Raw genomic sequence first — 24,404 nt, forward strand, 5'->3', positions numbered from 1 at the left:
GAAAAGAAAAGAGGCCACAGACGATCAGAAAAGACGTAATTGTGAGTCCGTAGATGTAACTGTAATGCCTTATATGGTATACAGATCCTGTGTACAGCTAATATCTACAATCATGTGGTCTTGTATATAATCACTTATATGGTATACAGAGCTGTGTACAGCTGGTATCTACCGCTATATGGGCACTGTATATAATCACTTATTTAGTATACAGATCCTGTATAGTATACTGGTCGGTGTATAGTGGTTTCATTCAGTACAGGCGGTATTATCAAGTTATTGTGTGGTGGTATATCCTCCTTGTATACATATATTATTGGTCATGGAAATTATTTGACCTATTTTACCTACATTAAAGTGTTTCTTACATAAATATATGTTAGTTTATTTTGTGTGTGGGATTTGGATGGAATAGGGGCATGGCAGAAGTGTAACCAGCGGTGGAGCCTCGCAGGGCACCCTTGCCTTTTTTTGGTCTGGCTGCCCTGAGTGATGCCAGTCCGCCCCTCTCTGAACCTCCCTCAGCTCCCTCCTCGCACCTCCCTCAGCAGGAGGGACATAGATCTGCACCCAGCCCCACTCCTGTCATGGGGACCTAGATCTACGTCTCCATGACAAGAGCAGAGCTGTGTGCAGATCTATGTCCCTCCTGCTGAGGGAGGTGCGAGGAGGGAGCTGTGGATGGGAGCGTGGCTGAGGGAGGTACAGAGTTGTGTCCTGGCCAGCTCTACCTTCCCCTCCCCTCGCTGTATGTTTGGCAATCTCCGGACAGCTGAGGGGAGGAGCTAATGCAGAATTGCATAGGATGCAAGTCTGTATCTCACACCTGCACTGTGATGACTCCTCCCCCTCCCTAACTCTGCTGACTCGCTGCTCTGGGGAGCCTGGCAGCCCTGCTCTGTAACCCTTTCCTCTCTGGATTTATGCTGCACACACACACACACACACACACACAAGGATTATTGGGGACTGCCTGTACTCTACCACCAAAGACAATATGGTGAGGGTATAACTTAGATCTCCCTATGTCATTCATGTGTCATCCTTAGGCAGTCCTGTAATGCTGGGAAATAGTAGGAGGTACAGTGATTGGATAACTCTTTTATTACAGCAGTGTTGCCTTCAGCTGTGTGTCTACAGCTTTTCAAAACTACAACTCCCAGCATGCCCAGAAATCCTTTGACTGTCCAGGCATGCTTGGAGCTGTAGTTTTGCAACAGCTGGAGGCACATGTTTGGTAAAATTCTGTGTTACATCAGTGTTGCTGCAGGCTGTGTTCCTCCTGCAGCCTTGTCAATCAGCCATCTCGTGTCCATGACCCTTGGACACACTCATGCTGCTGTGGGACTCATCAGTGTCCCATGAGGTATGAGGACCCCTAGAAGTGGGATTTTTAAAGGCAGTTTTCTTTAACAAAATGTGATAAAAAAAAAAAAAAAAAAAGTTTATTAGAAAAAGTATTGTTTTGCCAAGATGTACAACATATAAAAAGTTTTTATATCTGGCAGTGTCCATTTAAAGTGCAGATGTTTATTGAGGTTTATGAGAAAAATTGCATGTCCCATAGAATGTATGTCAAAAAAGATTTAAGAAGGTTGAGAGGATTGCAGAGATGATAAATGGCCAAGATGCACATCCAGACGAATAACGGTTGATATATATTCATTATCTATGATAAAACTTGGTTTTAATAGGATCCTGAGACCAAACATCATTTAATGCATTAGTTCAAAAGAAGAAAGGATAGGTACGGTATTACCAAGTTGAAAATGGTGAGAAACAAAATAGCAGTCTTGCAGATATTATACCTTTTAATGATTTATAAGATATAATAAAACAAATTATATAAAATAGAAAGCTCAAGATAATATATGTCACACTACAACACTTTATTAATCTGGGCCAAAGATGGAGGGGGCAACAGGACTCTGAGACCTAATGGTGCCCATACACCTTAGACACCAAATTTCCCAGTGGGTGTGAGACACTATGGCTTGTAAGCCTTCATACCCATTTTGTGGAGAAGCAGTGATGATCTGGGGATGCTTCAGCAAGGCTGGAATCAGGCCTATGTGAATTTGGGAAGGATGAATGGATTAAGCCAAGTACAAGGTTATCCTGGAAGAACACCTGCTTCCTTCTGCTCTGTTCACCAACTATGAGAATAGTTTTTTTTCCAGCAGGACCATTGCTCCATGTAACAAAGCAAGGTCAATCAAGGTGTGGATGGATGACCACCAGATCAAGACCCTGTCATGGCCAGCCTAATCTCCAGAACTGAACTCCACTGAAAACCTCGGAATTTGATCAAGAGAAACAGAAATTGTCACAAGCTGTCAAACAAAGCTGAGCCACAATTTTTTTTGTGTCAGGATTGGCATTAAAGGGATTATCCAGGAAAAAACTTTTTTATATATATATCAACTGGCTCCAGAAAGTTAAACAGATTTGTAATTTACTTCTATTAAAAAAATGTAATCCTTTCAGTACTTATGAGCTTCTGAAGTTAAGGTTGTTCTTTTCTGTGTAAGTCCTCTCTGATGACACCTGTCTCGGGAAATGCCCAGTTTAGAAGCAAATCCCCATAGCAAACCTCTTCTATACTGGGCGTTTCCCAAGACAGGTGTCATCAGAGAGCACTTAGACAGAAAAGAACAACCTTAACTTCAGAAGCTCATAAGTACTGAAAGGATTAAGATTTTTTAATAGAAGTAATTTACAAATCTGTTTAACTTTCTGGAGCCAGTTGATATATATACAAAAGTTTTTTTTCCTGCAATACCCCTTTAAGTCTCCCAACAGCAATGTGACAGACTGGTGGAGAGCATGCCCAGTTAACCAGTTGCAATTTTCTACAAATAAATACTCTACATGATACAATTTTTTTTATTTGGGTGTAATGTATCAGTAGTTTAAAGAATAAAACAAAACTGTCCATTTTACTCAGGCAATTATCAATAAATAGCAAAACCAGAGAAACTGATAATTTTGCAGTGGTCTTCTATTTTTTCTATGTTTAGTTGGCTTAGAAAAGTAAACATTGCCACCACTAGATGGCACTGCTGTACATGGAAAAGCTGTGCAGTATCTCAATTTTGCAATATACTGTAATATACATATACATTCAGCCGTTAGCACCCTGTTCCATGGTGGGGGTAGTAGTACAAACGCTAATGTAGCCTCCCCAGTCACTGGCAGACTCCCGCAGCTGGGGGAACTACTACTCAACAAATATGTTCCATGATGGGAGTAGTGTAGTCCCTCAGCACTGCAGGAGTCTGCTGATGTCACACCTCTTCTGAGCATGCTCAGAATTAATAACGGATATTATAAACCGTGTGCAAAGGATGACATTAAAGGCTCATCCGTTTGCCATAGACTTCAATGTTAACATTTTTACGGCTGTTATTCCACCGTTATTATTGACAGGACAAAAATTAGTGCATGCACCATCTTTTGTGCCGTAAAAAATAATGGCCGTTAGTCATAACAGGCTATAATGGATAATCAAAAAATCCCATAGTCCAGTTTTAAAGGGGTATCTAAAGGATAGGGGATAAGATGTCAGATCGCAGGGGTACCACCGCTGGGGACCTCCAGGATCTCGGCTGCAGCACCCCGCTGTCATTACTGCAGCCGGGTGCGTAATGGCGGGCAATACAGGGGCCGGAGCATCATTACATCACGGCTCCGCCCCTTCATGACGTCACATCCCGCCCACACAATACAAGTATATGGGAGGGGGCGTGGTGGCTGTCATGCCCCCTCCCATAGACTTGCATTAAGGGGGCGAGCCGTGATGTCACAAGGGGGCGGAGCCGTGACGTCACGATGCTCCAGCCACTGTATCGCCCATCATTATGCACAGAGCGAATTTTCTCTGTGCAGTAATGACAGCGGGGTGGTGCAGCCGAGATCCTGGGGGTCCCTAGCAGTGGGACTCCCATGATCAGAAATCTTATCCCTATCCTTTGGAAAGGGGATAAGATATCTAGGGGTGGAGTATCCCTTTAAGGGTTTTCTAACTCTGTAATGGATCTTTTAATGGAGCAACAGTATAGTGTGAAAGGAGCCTAAAGTCAAAATGGGCTTGGTCCTTAAGGGGTTAAATGGCAGCATTTTTTTTTAAACAATTTTTCCACAATTACTTTTTTTTTTACCTTACAAAATGTTTAAATTGTTAAGTATTATGAGTGGTAAAAACATAAATAAGGACACTAAGATGGTAACGCAGTGTGGTAACTAAATTAATTGGGGCTTAAAGGGGTACTCCGGTGCTTAGACATCTTATCCCCTATCCAAAGGATAGGGGATAAGATGCCTGATCGCGGGAGTCCCGCAGCTGGGGACGCCCGTGATCATGCACACGGCACCCCGTTTGTAATCAGTCCCCGGTGTGTTCGCTCCGGGTCTGATTACGGTCGACCGTCCCCTCCCGTAGGCTTGCATTGAGGGGCGGAGCGTGACGTCACACCGGGGCGGAGGCGTGATGTCCCACGCTGCCGGCCCTGTTGTCGCCGGTAATCAGACACGGAGCGAACACGCTCCGGGGACTGATTACAAACGGGGTGCCGCGTGCATGATCACGGGCGTCCCCAGCTGTGGGACTCCCGCGATCAGGCATCTTATCCCTTATCCTTTGGATAGGGGATAAGATGTCTAAGCACCGGAGTACCCCTTTAAGGTAAAGGAAACATTTTTTGACTGCAAGTTTTGAGTTAAATCCGGCTTTGGAAGCCTTGATGAGTCTTGTGATCTGGGAAGCATGGTATCTTGACCTGCTGCCAAAATTAAGGATAGCTACAGCTTCAAACATATAGAAGTCATAATGAATAGCCAACTGTGCATATACAAATTACTTTACACATCATGATAAATTTAATTTATATGATCAATATTTGGCCAGTACAACCTGAGCTGTAGTAGAAAAGCCTTTTGTCTTTATCTCTTTGTTTTTGAGGATTAAGCTATTTCAAGTGTTTAGTTAATACATTCCAAAGAGCTGAAAACTCCAGCAGATTGAATAGGAGCATTCGCTTCAGTGAATGGCTAAGACCCCCAACCTTTTTCTGCTGCTGCCGTCTATTACAACGGGAAAAAACACTAAACTGCTAACCTCTCTGGTAGTGTAGGGTACAAACCATACAGAACTCTTCACTATCTATTGTTATATCTATTGTCACTAAGCTGCTAACCTCTGTGATAGTTTAGGGTATAAACCATACATAGCTCTATTATCATTTGTGATGTCCACCAACTGCACATTAAAATTCTGTGAAAGAGGATGGGAACTGATCTGCACAGCTCTTGTTTCCAAGGGAATGAAATACAGCATGAAGTATAAAACACTACCACCCTGGTCCTTGTTATAACATGCTCTGCACGTTGGATGAATAAGCCTGGGAAAGGCTGCCTCCTGGCTTTGTGTCACTTGCACTCACTTTTCTCTTGACAACACTGATCATATTAAAATAGCGACTCGGAGAACTGACTGGCTACCTTTTTTAATTTAGAAGCTTTTACTATAGACTTTAATTGCTCTTCAGATTAACAGTGACACATCAGAAGACTTATTTGATAGAAAACGGAACCTTGCAATGTCAGGTAAGGAAACAAGTTTCAATCCTAGTTGGCAAATAAGGACAATTCTTAATATAGGTCGCATAGTTGTCGATGTCTAATTTTAATGTTAAATCTTGCAGATATCATTGGTAGCACAGTGACATGCATCACATTATGCTTTGTCATAACCACAGAAAGACATCTGTTTATAAATTATGCATGGAGAAATAGATTTAGAATTGTGTGCAGCTTGCAGCAGGTTTTCATTTATAAATAATTATTAGTTATTATTTTATAAGCCTTTTTAATACATTATAGAAATACTAGGGGCTTCAGGCTACATTTACACATTGGGCCTCATTTACTAAAGGCTTCCCGACTGTTTTTATCAGTTTCTGCGCCTAAATTTCTGTCGCAGCGAGCATGCGACCAAATGTGCGCCCCAAAATTTACACTGCAAAACTGACAGTTTTGCAAACACTCAGAGTATTTTTTTGAACCTAGAAAATGGGCATGGTTTTTGTTAAAAGGGGCGTGGTCCCGACAAAATGCTAAAAACACTCCGAGTAAGTTGGAAAACACCCTGTATATTGTGTGAATTGTGTTTGCTGAAAAACCGACAGCCAAGAGGATGTGTAAAAACTACCAAAAGCGAGTGATTTTGGCAAAGGCACAGCTTAACATGGTGGGGAGTGCTTAAACTTTTTTCTTTTTTTTTCCCTTTCATTTTTTTACTGTTCTACACAAGGATTTTTAGAATATGCAATGCATTTTAAACTTTAAAATATGCCTTTAATTATATTTTTTTTTTGGGGGGGGGGTTAAACTCCTATATTAGATGGTCTAAGTCCATTAAAACATTTCTTGTTCTATTTTGTTGCTTAATTCCTGTTAAATCTTGATTGTTTGGTTTGGCACATACTGTCGATGAGTATGTGCGACACATTTTCCCGTGCAACACAAAAAAACCTGTGCGACAGAAAATGAACCGACACGTGCGACATGTTAGTAAATCAGCTCCTAGAAAAAAGAGGAGTGAAATCTAAAACACTCCAGAAAGAACACTCAGAGTTTAGTAAATCAGGGCCATTGTGTAAAACTTTCACAGTGGGACGGGCCTAATAATAAAATCTGAATGGTGCTATTGAAAGGGTATACTGTATATTTCAAAATCCATAGTATGTCCCAAATTTGAAGCAGATTTTTTTCCACTGTACGTGAATGAGTTTGTACATCTGTTTTTACTTTATTTTATTTTATTTTTGCACAAAGCAAAAATATTGGGAAATACTATTTTTATAGTTTATCTATGATATATGCTTTAGGCTCACATTACATTTTCACATTCTGTTGAAATGTATCAGTTTGCATCCATTAGTATTAGTTTCAAAGTAGATTTCTTTTATATAATTCAATTGCAAACAGTTAAGCAAGTTGCAATTTGTATTATTTATTATAATTTTTTTTATTATACTGCCTTTGGTTCCAAAGCGCTGTACATATTATAAGGATTATAATACATGCAAGTACAATTAACTTGGAACAGTAAATGACAGACTGATATAAAGGGATAGAGGGCCCTGCCCATGGGGGGTTACATTCTTAGAAAAAAAAAACATGCCAAAAACAGGTTAGGGATAGAGGATGCCTTTAAGGGTAAGTCTCCACTTGTTTTTTTTCCGGCAAAACGGCAAGAAAAACGCCAATTCTGCCACATGGCTTTTTTTGGCCAAAAAACGCTGCGGCCAGATGTTAGCGGTAAATCAATGAGAAATCGCAAATTTCGAATTCCACTTGGCTTTTTTTCACTTTGGCGTTTTTTTAATCCTTTTGGCGTTTTTTCACTTTTTTTGCGTTTTATTCAGCTCCTTGGCGTTTTGAAAAATATATATGTATGTCGCTCAAACTGCGTTTTTTCACAAAATCGTTGCGTTTTGCTCCAATAGAAGTCTATGGGAGTGAGAAAACGCCAAGAAAAATTATATGTGGGGTTTAACTTTGGCGTTTTTGCAGGCAAATTTTAATCTTCTTTGGACTTTAGCGATCCAAAAAAGTGATGGAGATACCTGTTTTTAATAAAAATTAAGTAGGGTACCATTAAAAAAATGTAAAAAAAAATATACAGTAGTGAAGGAAAAAATTGTATCTAACGAAATTTATATTATTTAAAAAAAAAATGGTATTACTTTTTAAACAGGGATCAATTTATGTGTGCGGGTAAATAAAAATGTAGCCGACAATTATAAAAATGTATTGTGTGTGTGTGTTTCACTTTTTTGCTTTATTTTAAAAAAATTTTTTAGTTAGTACTTCTACTCCCAGCATGGAACACACTGTTCCCTGATGGGAGTAGTACTACCTGTACTAATAGACAGATCGCCCATTGCGATTCTCCTGTATAATATATAGATGCGGCCGGCCGCTCTTCTATGTTCCCCTGCCCTGACATATATTTACACTACGTATATTTCACGCAGAGCTGTGATTGGCCAGATGGTTCCAGCCAATCACAGCTCTCTGTGAGAAATTGGAACATGTGTATATATACGGCCGTGCAGGGGACCATAGAAGAGCGGCCGGCCGCATCCATACATTATACAGGAGGATCACAGCGGGTGTCAGGAGGAGTGACATCCGCCGTGATCTTTCCATAACTGCAGCTTTCCAACATGGATGACACTCTGCCTCATGCTGGGAGCTGTAGTACCTGCATTAATAGAGAGATCGCAGCGGGTGTCAGAAGTTACACTCGCTGCGATCTGTCTATTAATGCAGGTACTACAGCTCCCAGCATGGAGAATAGTGTGCTCCATGTTGGGAGTAGTAGTACTTGCAGATAAGAACAGATCACAGCGGGTATCACTACTGACACCCGATGTGATCGTCCTGTCTATAGCAGTGATGGAGCGACTGTATACATCGCTCGCATCCCTGCTCTGCACTATACTCCGGGCCGGCCACTCATTCATTCATCTTTTCCTCAGAGCTGTGATTGGCTGCAACCATTCGGCCAATCACAGCTCTGGGCAGAAAATATGAATGAGTCATATGAATTTCTATTGACATCACTGGCGGGAGTATAGTGCGGAGATGTGAGCGCTTTGACCCTTTAATTCTTGATAAAGCCACAGCTTGTGGTGAAACGTCAGGGGGGGTGATGTGTGTCAGGTTTTAATCTATAGTGGACACTCCAGAACATTGTTATGGACTGCAGCCAGAGCAAGATAAGCAAATAAGCATGTAGTGATGTGCAGTACAAAAGATAAATACGGGAATAATAGTCTCTGTACTTTGTTACTTAGACTGTCCAGAGTATCTATATAGATGTAAGTTGGTTCTCACCATGTCTCAAGCCGTTGGTCCCGTACTGCGACGGGCCGATGGTATCGGGTCTTACAGTTATTGCAGAGTTGCCGATCAGGGCTTCATATGCTGGTTCTCACGAGCCTGTTCGTTGCGGAGCTCTGGCATGAGACTACTCTAAGCGGGGTCTGAGCTGCTGGTATGTCCGTGTCGGCATGACAGGACCCTCGCTTGGATCTTTGCAGACAGGATACTCGTGGTGCATGCAGCAAGCTGGAGATGCACCCGGTGAGTAAAGCTGTTGGTTTAGGAGACCAGGTGCAGTGATTGGCCTCCTCCTTTTCTTTGATAATAAACGGCTTCTTAATAAACAGCAGTGCATTCCTGTATTGCTCTATTCAGATTGAATTTAGAGCCTAGACGCGTTTCAGGGTGCTAAAAATGACCCCTTCCTTCCTTACTTGCCTACTGAGGAAGGGGTCATTGTCATCTGAATAGAGCAATACAGGAATGCACTGCTGTTTATTAAGAAGCCGTTATCAAAGAAAAGAAGGAGGCCAATCACTGCACCTGGTAAAAATAAACATATGTGGTATTGCCGTGTGCGGAAATGTCCGAATTATAAAATATATATAATTAATTAAACCGCACGGTCAATGGCGTATGCGTAAAAAAATTCCAAAGTCCAAAATAGCGTCTTTTTGGTCACTTTATATATCATGAAAAAATGAATAAAAAGTGATCAAAAAGTCCGATCAATACATACATGGTACCGCTAAAAACTTCAGATCAAGGCACAAAAAATGAGCCCTCATACCACCCCGTACTCATATACATATAAATTTTCCTGTATGTAGTTATGATTTTTTCCAGAAGTATGACAAAATCAAACCTATATAAGTAGGGTATCAGTTTAATTGTATGGACCTACAGAATAAAGATAAGGTGTCAAAAGCCCCCAAAAGTTACAAAATGGCATTTTTTCTTTAATTTTGTCACACAATGATTTTTTTTTCCGTTTCGCAGTAGATTTTTGGGTAAAATGATTGATGTCATTACAAAGTAGATTTGGTGGCGCAAAGAATAAGCCATCATATGGATTTTTAGGTGGAAAATTTAAAGGGTTATGATTTTTAAAAGGTAAGGAGGAAAAAACAAAAGTGCAAAAAACGGAAAAACCCTCCATCCCCAAGGTGTTAACATTACACCTCAAAATCCAATTCAATTTCAAATTCAATATCAATTTGATAAAAATTGGTAGCACTGCAGAGATGCAGAGATAAGAGCCAAAGAAGCAGAAAACAGGAAATGAAGAATGGACCTTCTAAGCAGAAACAGCCTGAATATATATATATATATATATATATATATATATATATATTTTTTTTTTTTTATTTTTTTTTATTTTTTTTTATTTTTTTTAAGAATGTTTTAATCTCTCTGCTTTTACCTTCCTCAACAGGCAAAAACATTCTGATCGTGTATGCTCACCAGGAGCCAAAGTCAATGAATGGTTCTTTAAAAAATATTGCTGTTGATGTTCTGAGTAAGATGGGATGCTGTGTTACTGTCTCTGACTTATACGCCATGAAGTTCAATGCAGCAGCAACCAGAAATGATATCACAGGTAGGTGTTATGCAATAACTAAGATTTCTGAAGAAACGGCCATCACACCCCCTCCCATAGGCTTGCATTGAGGGGGCAGAGCGTGACTTCATGAGGGTGCGGGGCCGTGACGTCACAATACCCTGACCCCTGTATCGTGATTTTCGATCCTGCAGCTGATGAAAACCGGGCTGCTGCAGGAGATGTTGCGGGGGTCCCCAGAGGCGGAACCCCTGCAATCAGACATCTTATCCCCTATCCTTTGGATAGGCGATAAGATGTCTAGAGGCAGAGTACTCCTTTAAGAGCCAAAGTATCTATTAGACTTTTACAGTTCCTATTATTTTGATGTGTTGTTGAGAAGACTTTGTGTGGATTCAAGTCGCCAAGTACATTGATATGCACATATATAGACGCATTATTACCGATATTGAAGCAAATGGGAAAGTAGTTGTGAGGATTTTAAATACCTACTTCCTCATACCTCTGGGAAATATACCCCAGTGAGTGGGGGTGCACAACCTGATTTACTAAGAGTGGAGTGGAGTTTTCTTTGTAGGTTTTAATTCACTACAAGTATTTTTCCACAGTATTTACTAATGTTTACCTACATTTTTCTTTTTTTTTACAACTGCTCTGAGCTGTGGGGTTTTCCAGAGCTCAATTACACCACAATGGCCCTCATTTACTATTCTAAACCCGACCTCTTTTGTCGGGGTTTTTTGTCGCATCTTTGTCTGCGCCATGTCGCAGACATCGTGCGCCAGTCTGCGACACAATGCAACATTTTTTCCCGAAGGACCCGTTGTGGATTCTCCCAAACCCGAAAAAGGGGCGTAACCCGACATTTCTGAGCTTTCCCACCTATTTATAAAGGTTTCCAACCCGAATTTGTTGAATTGTTGTGGATTTTTTCCTGACAGCTCAGAGGAGTTGGAAACCAAAACCAACAAAACCCACGTGCGACAAACAGAATGCCACATAATAATAAATATCAGGGGAAAAAAGCAATCGGGTAAGAAAGCAACATAGACTTAAAACCCGATTTTCTTAGTAAATGAGGGCCATTTTCTATGAAAATCTTAGTAAATATGTTGTGATTATTTTTTTTTAAATGTCAGGGACACAACCCTTTTAGGCGGCCACACCGCCTTTTCCCGTCAGGTTTGCCCCTTTTTTGGTTAGGTTATTACATTTTTTGGCGCAAATTCTGGTGCAGACACAATTTTTGGTGCACAACTCGACAAAACAGGTTGGGTTTATAATTGTAAATCAGGGCCGATCTCTTATACTCTTGTCCTCATTGGAATAAACAGGAACATTTAGCTAACTGGGTATTTTTGTGGCAGTGTGTAAGTGGAAAACTATTTTCTTTCAAGGTTGGGTTTCCAGAGACAGGGCTTAAAGGGGTACTCCACTGGAAAACCTTTTTTTTCTTTTGTAATCAACTGGTGCCAGAAGGTTAAACAGATTTGTAAATTACTTCTATTAAAAAAATCTTAATCCTTCCAGTACTTATCAGCTGTTGTATGATACACAGGAAGTTCTTTTCTTTTTGAATTTCCTTTCTGTCTGGCCACAGTGCTTTCTGCTTCTTGTGGATCATACAACAGCTGATAAGTATTGGAAGGATTAAGATTTTTTAATAGATGTAATTTACAAATCTTTTTAAAGGGGTACTCCCTGCTGACCTCTGCTGTCCATTTTAGGAACTGTCCAGAGCAGAGGAAAATCCCATAGCAAACATTTGCTGCTCTGGACAGTTCTTAAATGGACAGCAGAGGTCAGCAGAGAGCACTGTGGTCATGACATCAGAGGAAATGCATTTCTTTTTTGGATTTTTCTTTAGTATACAGCCCCTAAAAAGTACAGGAAGGATTAAGATTTTTTAATAGAAGTGATTTACAAATCTGTTTAACTTTCTGGCACCAGATGATTTAAAAAAAAGTTTTCCACAGGAGTACCCCTTTAACTGCTGATAACTCTGTTCATTTTAGGAACTGTCCTGAGCAGGAGAGGTTTGCTATGGAGATTGCTTCTACTCTGGACAGCTCCTTAAATGGACAGAGGTGTCAGTTGAGAGCACTGTGGTCAGACAGAAAGGAAATTCAAAAATAAATAAGCTTCCTGTGAAGCATACAGCCGATATGTACTGGAAGGATTAAGGTTTTTTAATAGAAGTAATTTATAAATCTGTTTAACTTTCTGACACCAGTTGATTTAAAAAAAAATAAAAAATGTTTTTCAGTGGAATACCCCTTTAAGCACACATAGAGATAATGAAAAACTGTTTGCTGATAACAGCTAACCTGTATTTGTTGCCCATAGCAGTGAGTTGTAGCACAACTTTAATTTCCAAAAATGCTGGGGAAAAAGAAGCTTTATGTGATGAGTTGCAATGATCAGCAAAAACAGTGTTAGGCTGCTTTCACACTATAAAATTCATCCGTTTTAAAGATCCGTTTGATGTTCTGTTATGAAAACCCTGAAAATCGTCCGTTAGAAAATCCCATACGTCCGTTAGAAAATCCCATTATAATCTATGGGATATTTACATTATCCGTTTTAATCCGTTATAGTCCGTTATTAATAACGGACTTTATTTTTTGAAGGAAGATAGTAACGGAAGAAATAGTGCATGCACTATTTCTTCCGTTCATTCTCCCATCACAAAATAACGTTCGTTATTAATAACGGACTATAACGTCTTATAACGGATAATGTAAAAATCCCATAGACTATAATGGGATTTTCTAACGGATGTTTAATGGACGATTTTCAGGGTTTTCATAACGCAACATCAAATGGATCTTTAAAACGGATACATTTTATAGTGTTAAAGCAGCCTTACTGTTAGACAGTTTTTCAACTGTTTCTAATTCTTAGACAGTGTGAACAGACTTACTTGACAAAACTATAAAAATGTGTACAAGCACTCGAGATCTACTAGATATATGGGCAAAATGGGAAAAAAAAAATCCAGTATAAATCTATAATCTACTACACCAGGAGAGACCACAATATACAGATAGCTGTTTAGAATAACACACAAGATAAAATTAACTATATAAATAAAAAAATAAAATATAAAGTATGGCCTCCATAAGGGATTATGGAATAATTGTAGAAAAAAGGGTTCAAGTATGTGAATAGATTTTACAATGTGCTATGTATGAGGCTGTCGTAGCCACAAACCAGTAAGAAGCTGAGTAAGAAGCATTAACCACCAAGAGGGCCTACAATGGGTGTGTGAGCATCAGAACTGGATCATGTAACAATGGAAGAAGGCAGCCTGGGTCAAAACCTGGTCAGCTGAAGCATATTTTTTCTTACATAATGTGAACACCTACATCAATGACCTGGGCCTAGAACAGATTTTCACCAGGATGCGCTATAAGGAGAAAGAAAGACGGAAAAGGAAGCATGAAGTTTTGGGAAATGTTTTGTTGGGAAACCTTTGGTACTGACATTTATGTGGTTTTTGGGTCCTGACATTAATGAGGAAGTATATTCCTTTATGGCAACAGTATTCCCTAATGACAGAAATCTCTTTAAGAAGCAGTGACCGACATGCCCCTACATGTATCTCTATGGGAGAGTAATAGATCCATGAACACTGTATCTCTGGCTCACTCTTAGACATACATGGAGGGGGTGTGTTGGCCATCGCTTCGTGCCATGGTGCTTTAATCTGTGCCTGGAGTGTAGGTTGCTCCGTGCATAGAGATAGCCTGGGTGCTGGGCAGGAGATTGCTGGATTCCCGCAGTCTGACCACCCACAATCAGACGCTTATCCCCTATCCTGTGGATAGGGGATAAGATGTTCCATACCAGAGTACTCCTTTAAATTCCAGCACTGTATTTGCAATTACCACTTTTACTGGAAGCCTATTTCATGCATCTGGTAAAAAGAAAACCCATACTTATGTTCTCTGCTACCCTGTGACCACCATTATCATGGAGTTCGGCACTTAAAAAGAGCAAAAAAAAAGTCAGTGTCAATATAGTGACCTTGAACCATAAAAGCATGTTGTTGTGGACTGATGTAATTTTACAATGCAGGTTTTGCAGAGCTGAAAGGATATAAATAATTATGTTTACATATGATTCTATCTTCAAAGATACTCAACAGACCACATTATATGTCTGTTGGTTACCAGTGTTATTTGCCTTGCAGTGTATCCAGAATAGCATTGTGGTTTATGTGAAAAAAACCTTAGTTACCTGAGTTTACTCTTGTATTGAAATGCAATGTGAGAAGTGCAGTTTTAATAAGTTGGATTCCAGTTGATATCTTGGGATTCTGACATGTATATTTTTTTTATTAACAGGAGACCTATGTAATCCTCAGCATTTCAGCTATGGAATAGAAACAATGGAAGCTTTAAAGAAAGGCTACCTATGTGAGGATATCCTTCAGGAACAGAAAAAAATTAATGAAGCTGATCTTATCATCTTCCAGGTGATTGGAGTTCTACATGATCGCTTGTGTTTTGTGACCTACAAGTCTATGGGAGAGATTTATCAAAACCTGTTCAGAGGAAAAGTTACTGAGTTTCCCATATGCCATCTGATTGGTTGCTATGGGCAACTCAACAACTTTTCCTCTGGAGAGGTTTTGATAAATCTCCCCCTACGGCCACCTTAGACATTGAAAAATATTTTTGTATGTTAGTGGTTACCTTATTTAATAAAAAAAAAAAAAAAAAAGGTTGCTCTAAGTTTTAGGATGAAATCATTATTTCTTAAAGGGGTTATCCAGGAATCGAAAAACAGACCTATTTTCTTCTAAAGACTGCTCCCTGCCTGTCTCCACTTTGTGTGTGGTATTATAACTTGGCTCCATTCACTTCAATGGAACTGAGCTGCAGAACCACACCCAACCTGGAGATAGACAGGGAGCTGTCTTTAAAATAAATGATCTTGTTTTTTCAATTCCTGGATAACCCCTTTGATTCTTGCTTATATTTTCAAGATCTTCTCATATAGGTATGTCCCTCCTAGTAAAGAATGCTGGAAGTCTGTTTGTTTAGTATGTTCACATGTATCAGCACATTCTAGAACTGATGACTCCTTATACTGAGGAATCTCTTCTCCACCCTTACCCTTTCAGAGTCCATTATGGGTGCTTTAGGACCCATTCACACTGAGGAATTCACGAGGAATTTACTCGAGTAATTCCTTGTGAATTCTCCTCTTGAAAAAAATACAACATCTCTTCTTCCTATAGACCTTAATGTATTTTGCTCTTTCTCATTCTGCGGAAATTCCACTCACAAAATTCTGCGGCGGAATTCTTTAGCGAGAATTTCTCGCCAATTCCTCAGTGTGAACGGGGCCTTACACAGATTCACAATCTATGTGATCTCGCAAACCTTCTTTTGCAGGCTGCCTTGTTGGTGTTTTTCTTTCTATCTACACTCTTGGCTTCTTTCTATCTACACTCTTGGCTGGGTCAAAGTATTTTGGTGTCCTATGAAGTTAAGACAACCAGTGCCCCCTCTTCCCCATACATGGACCTGCCTTATACCCCCCTAACTAGTAAAATAGCTGGTAATGCATAACAGTTCTGTATAAAATCTGCACAGACTGAACTGGATGCTTATGTTTTCCAATTGGTTACAATACTTAAATCTTTTTATCGTTATCCTACTTCCCCTTTTCCTTATGGGGAAGCGGGGGGGGGGGGGGGGGGGGCATTTTTACCCAGTGCATTTTGCAGTAATACATGTTATTTTTATTCTGTGGGTCAATACAATTAAAATGCTACCAATGTTTACATGATTTTTCTATTATTGTACTTCTTTTTAAAAATGTCAAACTTTCTTCACTAAATAAGTATCTTTAAAATATCCCTATTCTGACCCCTATAAATTTCTTATTTTTTCATATATGGGGCTGTATGAGGTGAGGCCTTATTTTTGCGCCAAGATTTGATGTTTTTTTCGGTATCACTTTTGCAAGAATGAGACTTTTTGAGCAGGGATGTGATGTGACCAAAAATCAGCAATTTAAGATTTCTGTATTTTTTTTTTTTTTTTTTTTAAAGAGATTCTGACAGCTGTTCACCCACACTTAACCCAATATACTGGTTTATAGTGTGGGTGAAGAGCTTTAAAATGAAGGGCCACTTACTTTTATTTATGGCTTGGGTGTTCTGTTCTTTCAAGCTTTTATTCGTATTGTGCTCCAGTGCACATTGGAGGCTAGGAGCCCTCTTGCCTAGCTCCCCTACCTCATCAATATTCACTCCCCGCCAGACCTCTTCTGTGACGTGAGAGCCTGGGGAGGGGGTCATGTGTAGCGAGCAGCAGAATGCAATCATGGCTGGCAATCATGGGACATATAAATTACTTAAAAAAAAAAAAAAAAAAAAGCATTGTAGGATTGTGCCTCAGGTGTCTGTATTAGTATGTAAATACACTAACTGTTCACATGTTTTATCGTTTAATATGCCTATGTATATTCAGTTTCCTATATACTGGTTCAGCTTCCCTGCAATCATGAAGGGCTGGATAGATCGATGCTTTGTGCAAGGCTTTGCCTTTGACATCCCAGGCTGTTATGATACTGGATTACTTAAGGTATGTTATATCACTGAACATTTACTGAATCACAACATAGAGGAGGGGATTTATCATTGGTCCTTGTGTATAGTTGCTTTTCTCCAGGGTTTGTTTTTATTTTTGCATTAAATTTCATGGAGTTGAGGGAAATTTATTAAAAGTTTTCTCAATGTGAGGTAAATTTCACTCAAGTACTGTCACATACTGGGATGTAGGCTGTCACGAAGCTTGGAAGTGGATCCTTCACCTGTGTGGCTGATGACTCGGACAGTATCGGGGAGCACACAACATACTGTCCGAGTCATCAGCCACACAGGTGGGGGATCCACTTCCAAGCTTCGTGACAGCCTACATCCCGGTAGTGCCGTTGGTCTTCACCAGAGCCCGCTGCAAGGCAGGATGGGCTTACTGCGGCAGGCAACACCCAGGTCGCTACCCCCGACACGGCTCGACCACACAGGTGACTGGGCAAGGCAAGGTACGGAAGGAGGAGGCTGTAGCGTAGTCAACGTAGCAGAAGGTCAAGGCAGGCGGCAAAAGTTCGTAGTCAAAAAATGTAGCGGGAAGGTCTGGATACATAAGGCATGGCAAAACAGGCAATAGGGAACGCTTTCTCTCAGGCAATAGGCACTGAAGATCCAGCAGGGAAGTGTGGGAGGTGCATAGACTTATAGGATAGTGTCAGGTGTACACAATAATTATGGGCGTACTGGCCCTTTAAATTTTTAAACGGCCGGAGTGCGGGACATGACAAGTACACTTAAAAAGACTGTTAGAGTAAAAATATGTAAGAAAACCAAGTCAGTTTTGCAAGCATTTTTTTGCGCAAAATGGCGCGTGGACAAATGCAAAATATATACACCAAAATGAAGACAAAAATAATGATACATTCCCCATAGTGTTTATTTGTATTTTTCAGTGTGAATAGGTGACATCCAAAAAAATTTTATAATAGCAATACCCCTGTAGGCCGGGTTCACAAATAGTAGTTTGATCAGTATTATTAGCCAAAACCAGGAGTAGGTCCAAAACACAGAAAAAGGCGCAAATCTTTCCATTACAATTTTTACATGTGTTAATTCCACTCCTGGTTTTGGCCTAACAAACTGACCAAAATGCTATGTGTGAACCCATCCTAAGGCTGAAATCACACATGTAATTTATAGCTCAAAAACAGCAGCAATAATGGAGCCAATCTCCGGCAATTAGACAGACTGAGCGCTGAGCCAAGGGAGTGAAGTGTGCTGCCACAAGCTTCATCTGGCTATATCTAGAGATTGGAGGGGAGCGCCAGTCTAAACTTTTGACATATCTGTGTGACATGTCAAAAGCTTTTGTAAATGACTAGTGCTTTGAAGAGAACCTGTCAGCTGCAATTCAATTCACGTTCCAAACTTCTGACACCATTAGATAATTGTTAGGACATGAAGACACATGGTACCCTTCATATATCTGTTTGTGCCTCCATTATGCAGAAAAATGTTTTCATTCTTTGGTGCCAAAGAGGTGTTTTCAATCCCCTGGGGTTCTGTAGTGCATTTTGTATTTCCTTACAACTAACATCAGACCACAGCAAATTTCAGCCAACAAAATGCTAGGAAAAAAAAAACATCAGAAAAAATACCAGAAAAAAAAACCATTTGAAAAAATGCCAGAAAAAAGTGTTATAACTTCTTTATTCATTATACTCACATTACATGCTAGGGAGAGGGACAGACATCAGGGGGGGGGGGTACAGATAGGCAACAAGCTCCGCCATGGCCGGAAGAGGCACTAGCTTGTTGCCTATTTGTACCTCCCCCCCCCCCCTGTGTGGAAATCTAGCCTTAACTGTTTTTGCTTCTGTGTAAAAGAGCATGCAGTTCTCTCTGCTGCCATACAAACATGCATCTCTCTACTAACATGCTGTACAATGTTATATGTTCTAGATAAAAGTCTATAAGTGACATTTATCATTGGAGGTAGAGCTTTTTTTTCTGCTTAGCTTAGCTTCGGTGCATTGATTGTCAGGTGCACCTAAGCATAGATTAGTGCGACATTTCATGAGGTCGCACATTTTTTGCACAACAGGGTAAAAAGTTGCAGAGAAGTCGAAGAGGAGTTATTTCTTAGGTTTTACCTATGTAAACAGAATTTATCAAGCTCTGTGCACCATTATGATACATAGGTCCCAGGAAAGCAAAATCAAAGTAAAAAAGAAGTTTCACAACACACTTTCAAAAGACACACAATGATTAATAACCCTTAATATCATTCCTATCACTAATAAATTGTATGCATTCACTTCTCTGCTGCTTAGGGTAAGCGGGCATTACTTTCATTTACGACTGGTGGAACAGAAGACATGTTCAGTAAAGAAGGCAAAAGTGGTGACATCCGATATCTTCTTTGGCCTATTCAAGTAAGTGTTTGAAATTAAATAATATGCATCTATTCTTTCCAATAAATCTTTTGGGAGAATATAAAATAGTAAAAGTACATTGTGATACTTGTAATATTACGATATCATACAATGTACTTAAACTATGTGTACAATGTATTCTGTCATCCTGCTTTGAGTCCAGTGTATTTATGATGAAGGTTTCTGCTGCCTCCTCCTACCCCTTTTAGCAGTAATGGCAGGCCACTGTGTATCTGCAAACACAACGGTCTGTCAATCCCTGTGAGGGGGGCAGGGACAGTATTGTTATGGACACACCAGATTCATATACTACAGTGTCCACTTTATCCCCTTATCATGTCTATTAGCCAAACAGCATAATATATATTTTTTTGTTTTTTTTTGGGTATTCAAGACGCAGAATATCCTGTACTATGTTACAGTTACATAAAGCAGCAGTCACATGACAGATCCACTTGGGTTGTCTGAATTGGGTTGTAAGGGTCCAGACACACTGCAGAATTTTTGCTTGGAATTACTTCCAAGCGGGATCAGCTTAACCCCTTAAGGACCAGGCCATTTTACACCTTAAGGACCAGAGCATTTTTTGCAAATCTGACCACTGTCACTTTAAACATTACTAACTCTGGAATGCTTTTACTTATCATTCTGATTCCAAGATTGTTTTTTCGTGATATATTCTACTTTAACTGAGTGGTAAAATTTTATGGTAACTTGCATCCTTTCTTGGTGAAAAATCACCAAATTTCATGAAAAAAATGAAAATTTAGCATTTTTATAACTTTGAAGCTCTCTGCTTGTAAGGAAAATGGATATTCAAAATAAAAAAAATTTTGGTTCACATATACAATATGTCTACTTTATGTTTGCATCATAAAATGTATGAGTTTTTACTTTTGGAAGACACCAGAGGGCTTCAAAGTTCAGCAGCAATTTTGAAATTTTTCACAAAATTTTCAAACTCACTATTTTTCAGGGACCAGTTCAGTTTTGAAGTGGATTTGAAGGGTCTTCATATTAGAAATACCCCATAAAAGACCCCATTATAAAAACTAAACCCCCCAAAGTATTCAAAATGACATTCAGTAAGTGTATTAACCCTTTAGGTGTTTCACAGGAATAGCAGCAAAGTGAAGGAGAAAGTAAAAAATCTTCATTTTTTACACTCGCTTGTTCTTGTAGACCCAATTTTTGAATTTTTTCAAGGGGTGAAAAGGAGAAAATTTTTACTTGTATTTGAAACCCAATTTCTCTCGAGTAAGCACATACCTCATATGTCTATGTTAATTGTTCAGCGGGCGCAGTAGAGGGCTCAGAAGGGAAGGAGCGACAAATGGTTTTTGGGGGGGCATGTCACCTTTAGGAAGCCCCTATGGTGCCAGGACAGCAAAAAAAAAAAAACACATGGCATACCATTTTGGAAACTAGACCCCTCGGGAAACGTAACAAGGGGTAAAGTGAACCTTTATACCCCACAGGTGTTTGACGACTTTTGCATATGTAAAAAAATTTTTTTTTACCTAAAATGCTTGTTTTTCCAAACATTTTACATTTTTAAAAAGGGTAATAGCAGAAAATACCCCCCAAAATTTGTAACACAATTTCTCCCGAGTACGGCGATACCCCATATGTGGCCCTAAACTGTTGCCTTGAAATATGACAGGGCTCCAAAGTGAGAGCGCCATGCGCATTTGAGGCCTGAATTAGGGACTTGCATAGGGGTGGACATAGGGGTATTCTACGCCAGTGATTCCCAAACAGGGTGCCTCCAGCTGTTGTAAAACTCCCAGCATGCCTAGACAGTCAGTGGCTATCTGGCAATACTGGGAGTAGTTGTTTTGCAACAGCTGGAGGCTCCGTTTTGGAAACAGTGGTGTACCAGACGTTTTTCATTTTTATTGGGGAGGGGGGCTGTGTAGGGGTATGTGTATATGTAGTGTTTTTTACTTTTTATTTTATTTTGTGTTAGTGTAGTGTAGTGTTTTTAGGGTACAGTCACACGGGTGGGGGTTCACAGTAGTTTCTCGCTGGCAGTTTGAGCTGCGGCAGAAAATTTGCCGCAGCTCAAACTTGCAGCCGGATACTTACTGTAAACCTCCGCCCATGTGAGTGTACCCTGTATGTTCACATTGGGGGGGGGGGGGAAATACCTCCAGCTGTTGCAAAACTACAACTCCCAGCATGTAAGGTCTATCAGTGCATGCTGGGAGTTGTAGTTTTGCAACAGCTGGAGGCTCCGTTTTGCAAACAGTGGCGTACCAGACGTTTTTCATTTTTATTGGGGAGGGGGGCTTTGTAGGGGTATGTGTATATGTAGTGTTTTTTACTTTTTATTTTGTGATAGTGTAGTGTTTTTAGTTTCTCGCTGGCAGTTTGAGCTGCAGCAGAAAATTTGCCGCAGGTCAAACTTGCAGCCGGATACTTACTGTAAACCTCCGCCCATGTGAGTGTACCCTGTACATTCACATTGGGGGGGGGGGGGGGGAAACATCCAGCTGTTGCAAAACTACAACTCCCAGCATGTACAGTCTATCAGTGCATGCGTGGAGTTGTAGTTTTGCAACAGCTGGAGGCACACTGGTTGTGAAACACCGAGTTTGGTAACAAACTCAGTGTTTTGCAACCAGTGTGCCTTCAGCTGTTGCAAAAGCTACAACCCCCAGCATGTACGGACAGCGGAAGGGCATGCTGGGTCTTGTAGTTATGCAACAGCTGGAGGCATACTACTTTGGCTGGAGATGCTGGGGATTGTACTTATGCAACAGCTGGAGACACACTGGTTTGCTACTTAACTCAGTGTGCCTCCAGCTGTTGCAAAACTACAAGTCCCAGCATGCCGATAAGGGAATGCTGGAAGTTGTGGTGGTCTGCCTCCTGCTGTTGCATAACTACAGCTCCCAGCATGCCCTTTTTGCATGCTGGGAGCTGTTGCTAAGCAACAGCAGGAGGCTGTCACTCACCTCCTGCTGCTGCTCAGTCAGTCCCTCGCCGCCGCCACTGCTCCTGGGGCCCCGATCCCAACATTGACGCCGGGGATCGGGGTCCCCAGCTCCCGGGGTCTTCTTCCCTCACCCGCTCACGTCCTCCGGAAGAGGGGCGGAGCGGGTTGCGGGAGTGACACCCGCAGCAGGCACCCTGATTGGTCGGCCGGTAAACTGGCCGACGAATCAGGGCGATCGTGAGGTGGCACAAGTGTCACCTCACCCCTGCTGGCTATGGCTGTTCGGGGCAGTTTTTGACGGCCCCGATCAGCCAGTAATTCCGGATCACTGGAGACCCGATTGACCCGGAATCGTCGCAGATCGCTGGACTGAATTGTCCAGCGATCTGCGGCCATCGCCGACATGGGGGGGCATAATGACCCCCCTGGGCGATATGCCGCGATGCCTGCTGAACGATTTCAGCAGGCATCGGGCACTGGCTCCCCTCCGGCTAGCGGCGGGGGGCCAGGAATGGACAGTACGTACTCCTACGTCATCGGTCCTTAAGGACTCGGAAACGGGGGCATAGGAGTACGTCCATTGTCCTGAAGGGGTTAAAGCAGAATCCCATTGATCTGAATAGAATTCTGCTGCCAATTGCACTCTATGAAAGTTCCCTAGCGGAACTTCCGACATGGATTCGGATTCCACCTGTAATAGCCCATTGGCATTTCCATATTGTGCGTGGGTCTTCACAGTGACTGGGTTTGGTCCATTTCCATCAGATTTATTTAAAAATGTGGGACTCAAAAGCACAGTAGACCACACTTTTGGATCCTGCACAAAAAAGTATGTTTAGGAAATGAACCAAACATAGTAGACAACCATGGATCTTAGTGTTCTAGTAGTAGCTCAGATATGAAATTTGAAAATTTCTAACTTAATGTATAGTCTGTATAGTTATAAATCAAGAAATGAAGTGTATGTGCTTATAAAGTTTTCATCTTGCTTTCCTCAGCATGGCATAATGCACTTCTGTGGATTTCAAGTTCTTGCTCCTCAAATCTCTTATGCACCAGAGTATGTGAGTGAACAAAGAAGAAAAGAAATGCTGAATAATTGGGCTCAAAGGCTAGAAAACATTTGGGATGAAGACCCTATAGATTGTACACCTCCTTGGTACTTCCAATAGATACCTGGTGCTTCTAAGAAATGGCAGATCTAATAGGCAAATCTAATTTTTTTAACAACAGCACCTGTACATTGTAAATTTAATTTTCATTCACTGTATTGTTTAGTTAAAATTACATGTTCTTTATTGTAGAATAGTGTCATGATAAACAAAGTTCTGTCAAGTTGGTTGGTTAAAACAATCCAACTTTAGCAAGTAAAATCATGGGAGAAATAGTCACCTACTGATCTGCTTTCCTTAAATTAATTGATAAAATTTGCATTTCGGCAGCATAACATTTCCTATTAGTTTAATAAATTATTTATTTTCTCTACCTCTACAGCAAACATAAAATATTAGATTGATGACTATAAAACAAACAGCCACACAACTGACATAATAAATAGCATAACCTGCTTGTTATTAGTTGTCATATGTTAATTATTGTAAGAATAAAAAAATATCTCTACCGTGACTGTTTCCATAATCGGTTATATATAAGGGTTATGACAATAAAGTACCAAACTTGTTTATATAGGTCAGTAAAATCCAAATATTCACATAGTTATTTAACCAAGAATTTAGGTTATTTTACCTTAGGATAGATAGGGCCATTAATATCGCATCAAACAGCTTAATTGATTTTTACAGATTCTTTACCCCGCAGCCCGTTATGGCCTTGAGGACACAGGCTATTTTCATTTTTGCATTTACATTTTTTCCTCCTCGAATTATTTGATTTTTTCATTCACAGGGCCGTAAGAGGTCTTGTTTTTTGCGTGACCAATTGTACTTCCATTCACTGTACAAGATCTTTAACAATGTATTTAAATGGTTTAAATAGTTTTGCATGCAGCATTACTAAATATGTTAC

At 40.4% G+C, this 24,404-nt stretch overlaps 1 protein-coding gene across 1 annotated transcript; it reads left to right on the top strand.

Annotated features, from left to right (window-relative positions):
* Positions 1–5,366: 5,366 nt before the first annotated feature.
* Positions 5,367–24,005, top strand: NQO2 (N-ribosyldihydronicotinamide:quinone reductase 2). Its single transcript, XM_056521056.1, has 6 exons — positions 5,367–5,604; positions 10,328–10,492; positions 14,803–14,933; positions 16,942–17,055; positions 19,337–19,438; positions 23,378–24,005. Exons 1-6 carry the CDS (start codon positions 5,598–5,600, stop codon positions 23,549–23,551), a joined length of 693 nt encoding a protein of 230 aa, XP_056377031.1. The 5' UTR covers positions 5,367–5,597; the 3' UTR covers positions 23,552–24,005.
* The last annotated feature ends 399 nt before the right edge of the window (positions 24,006–24,404 follow it).

This window comes from Hyla sarda, chromosome 5 (genome assembly GCF_029499605.1).
Source record: "Hyla sarda isolate aHylSar1 chromosome 5, aHylSar1.hap1, whole genome shotgun sequence".
NCBI classification, from domain to species: domain Eukaryota; kingdom Metazoa; phylum Chordata; class Amphibia; order Anura; family Hylidae; genus Hyla; species Hyla sarda.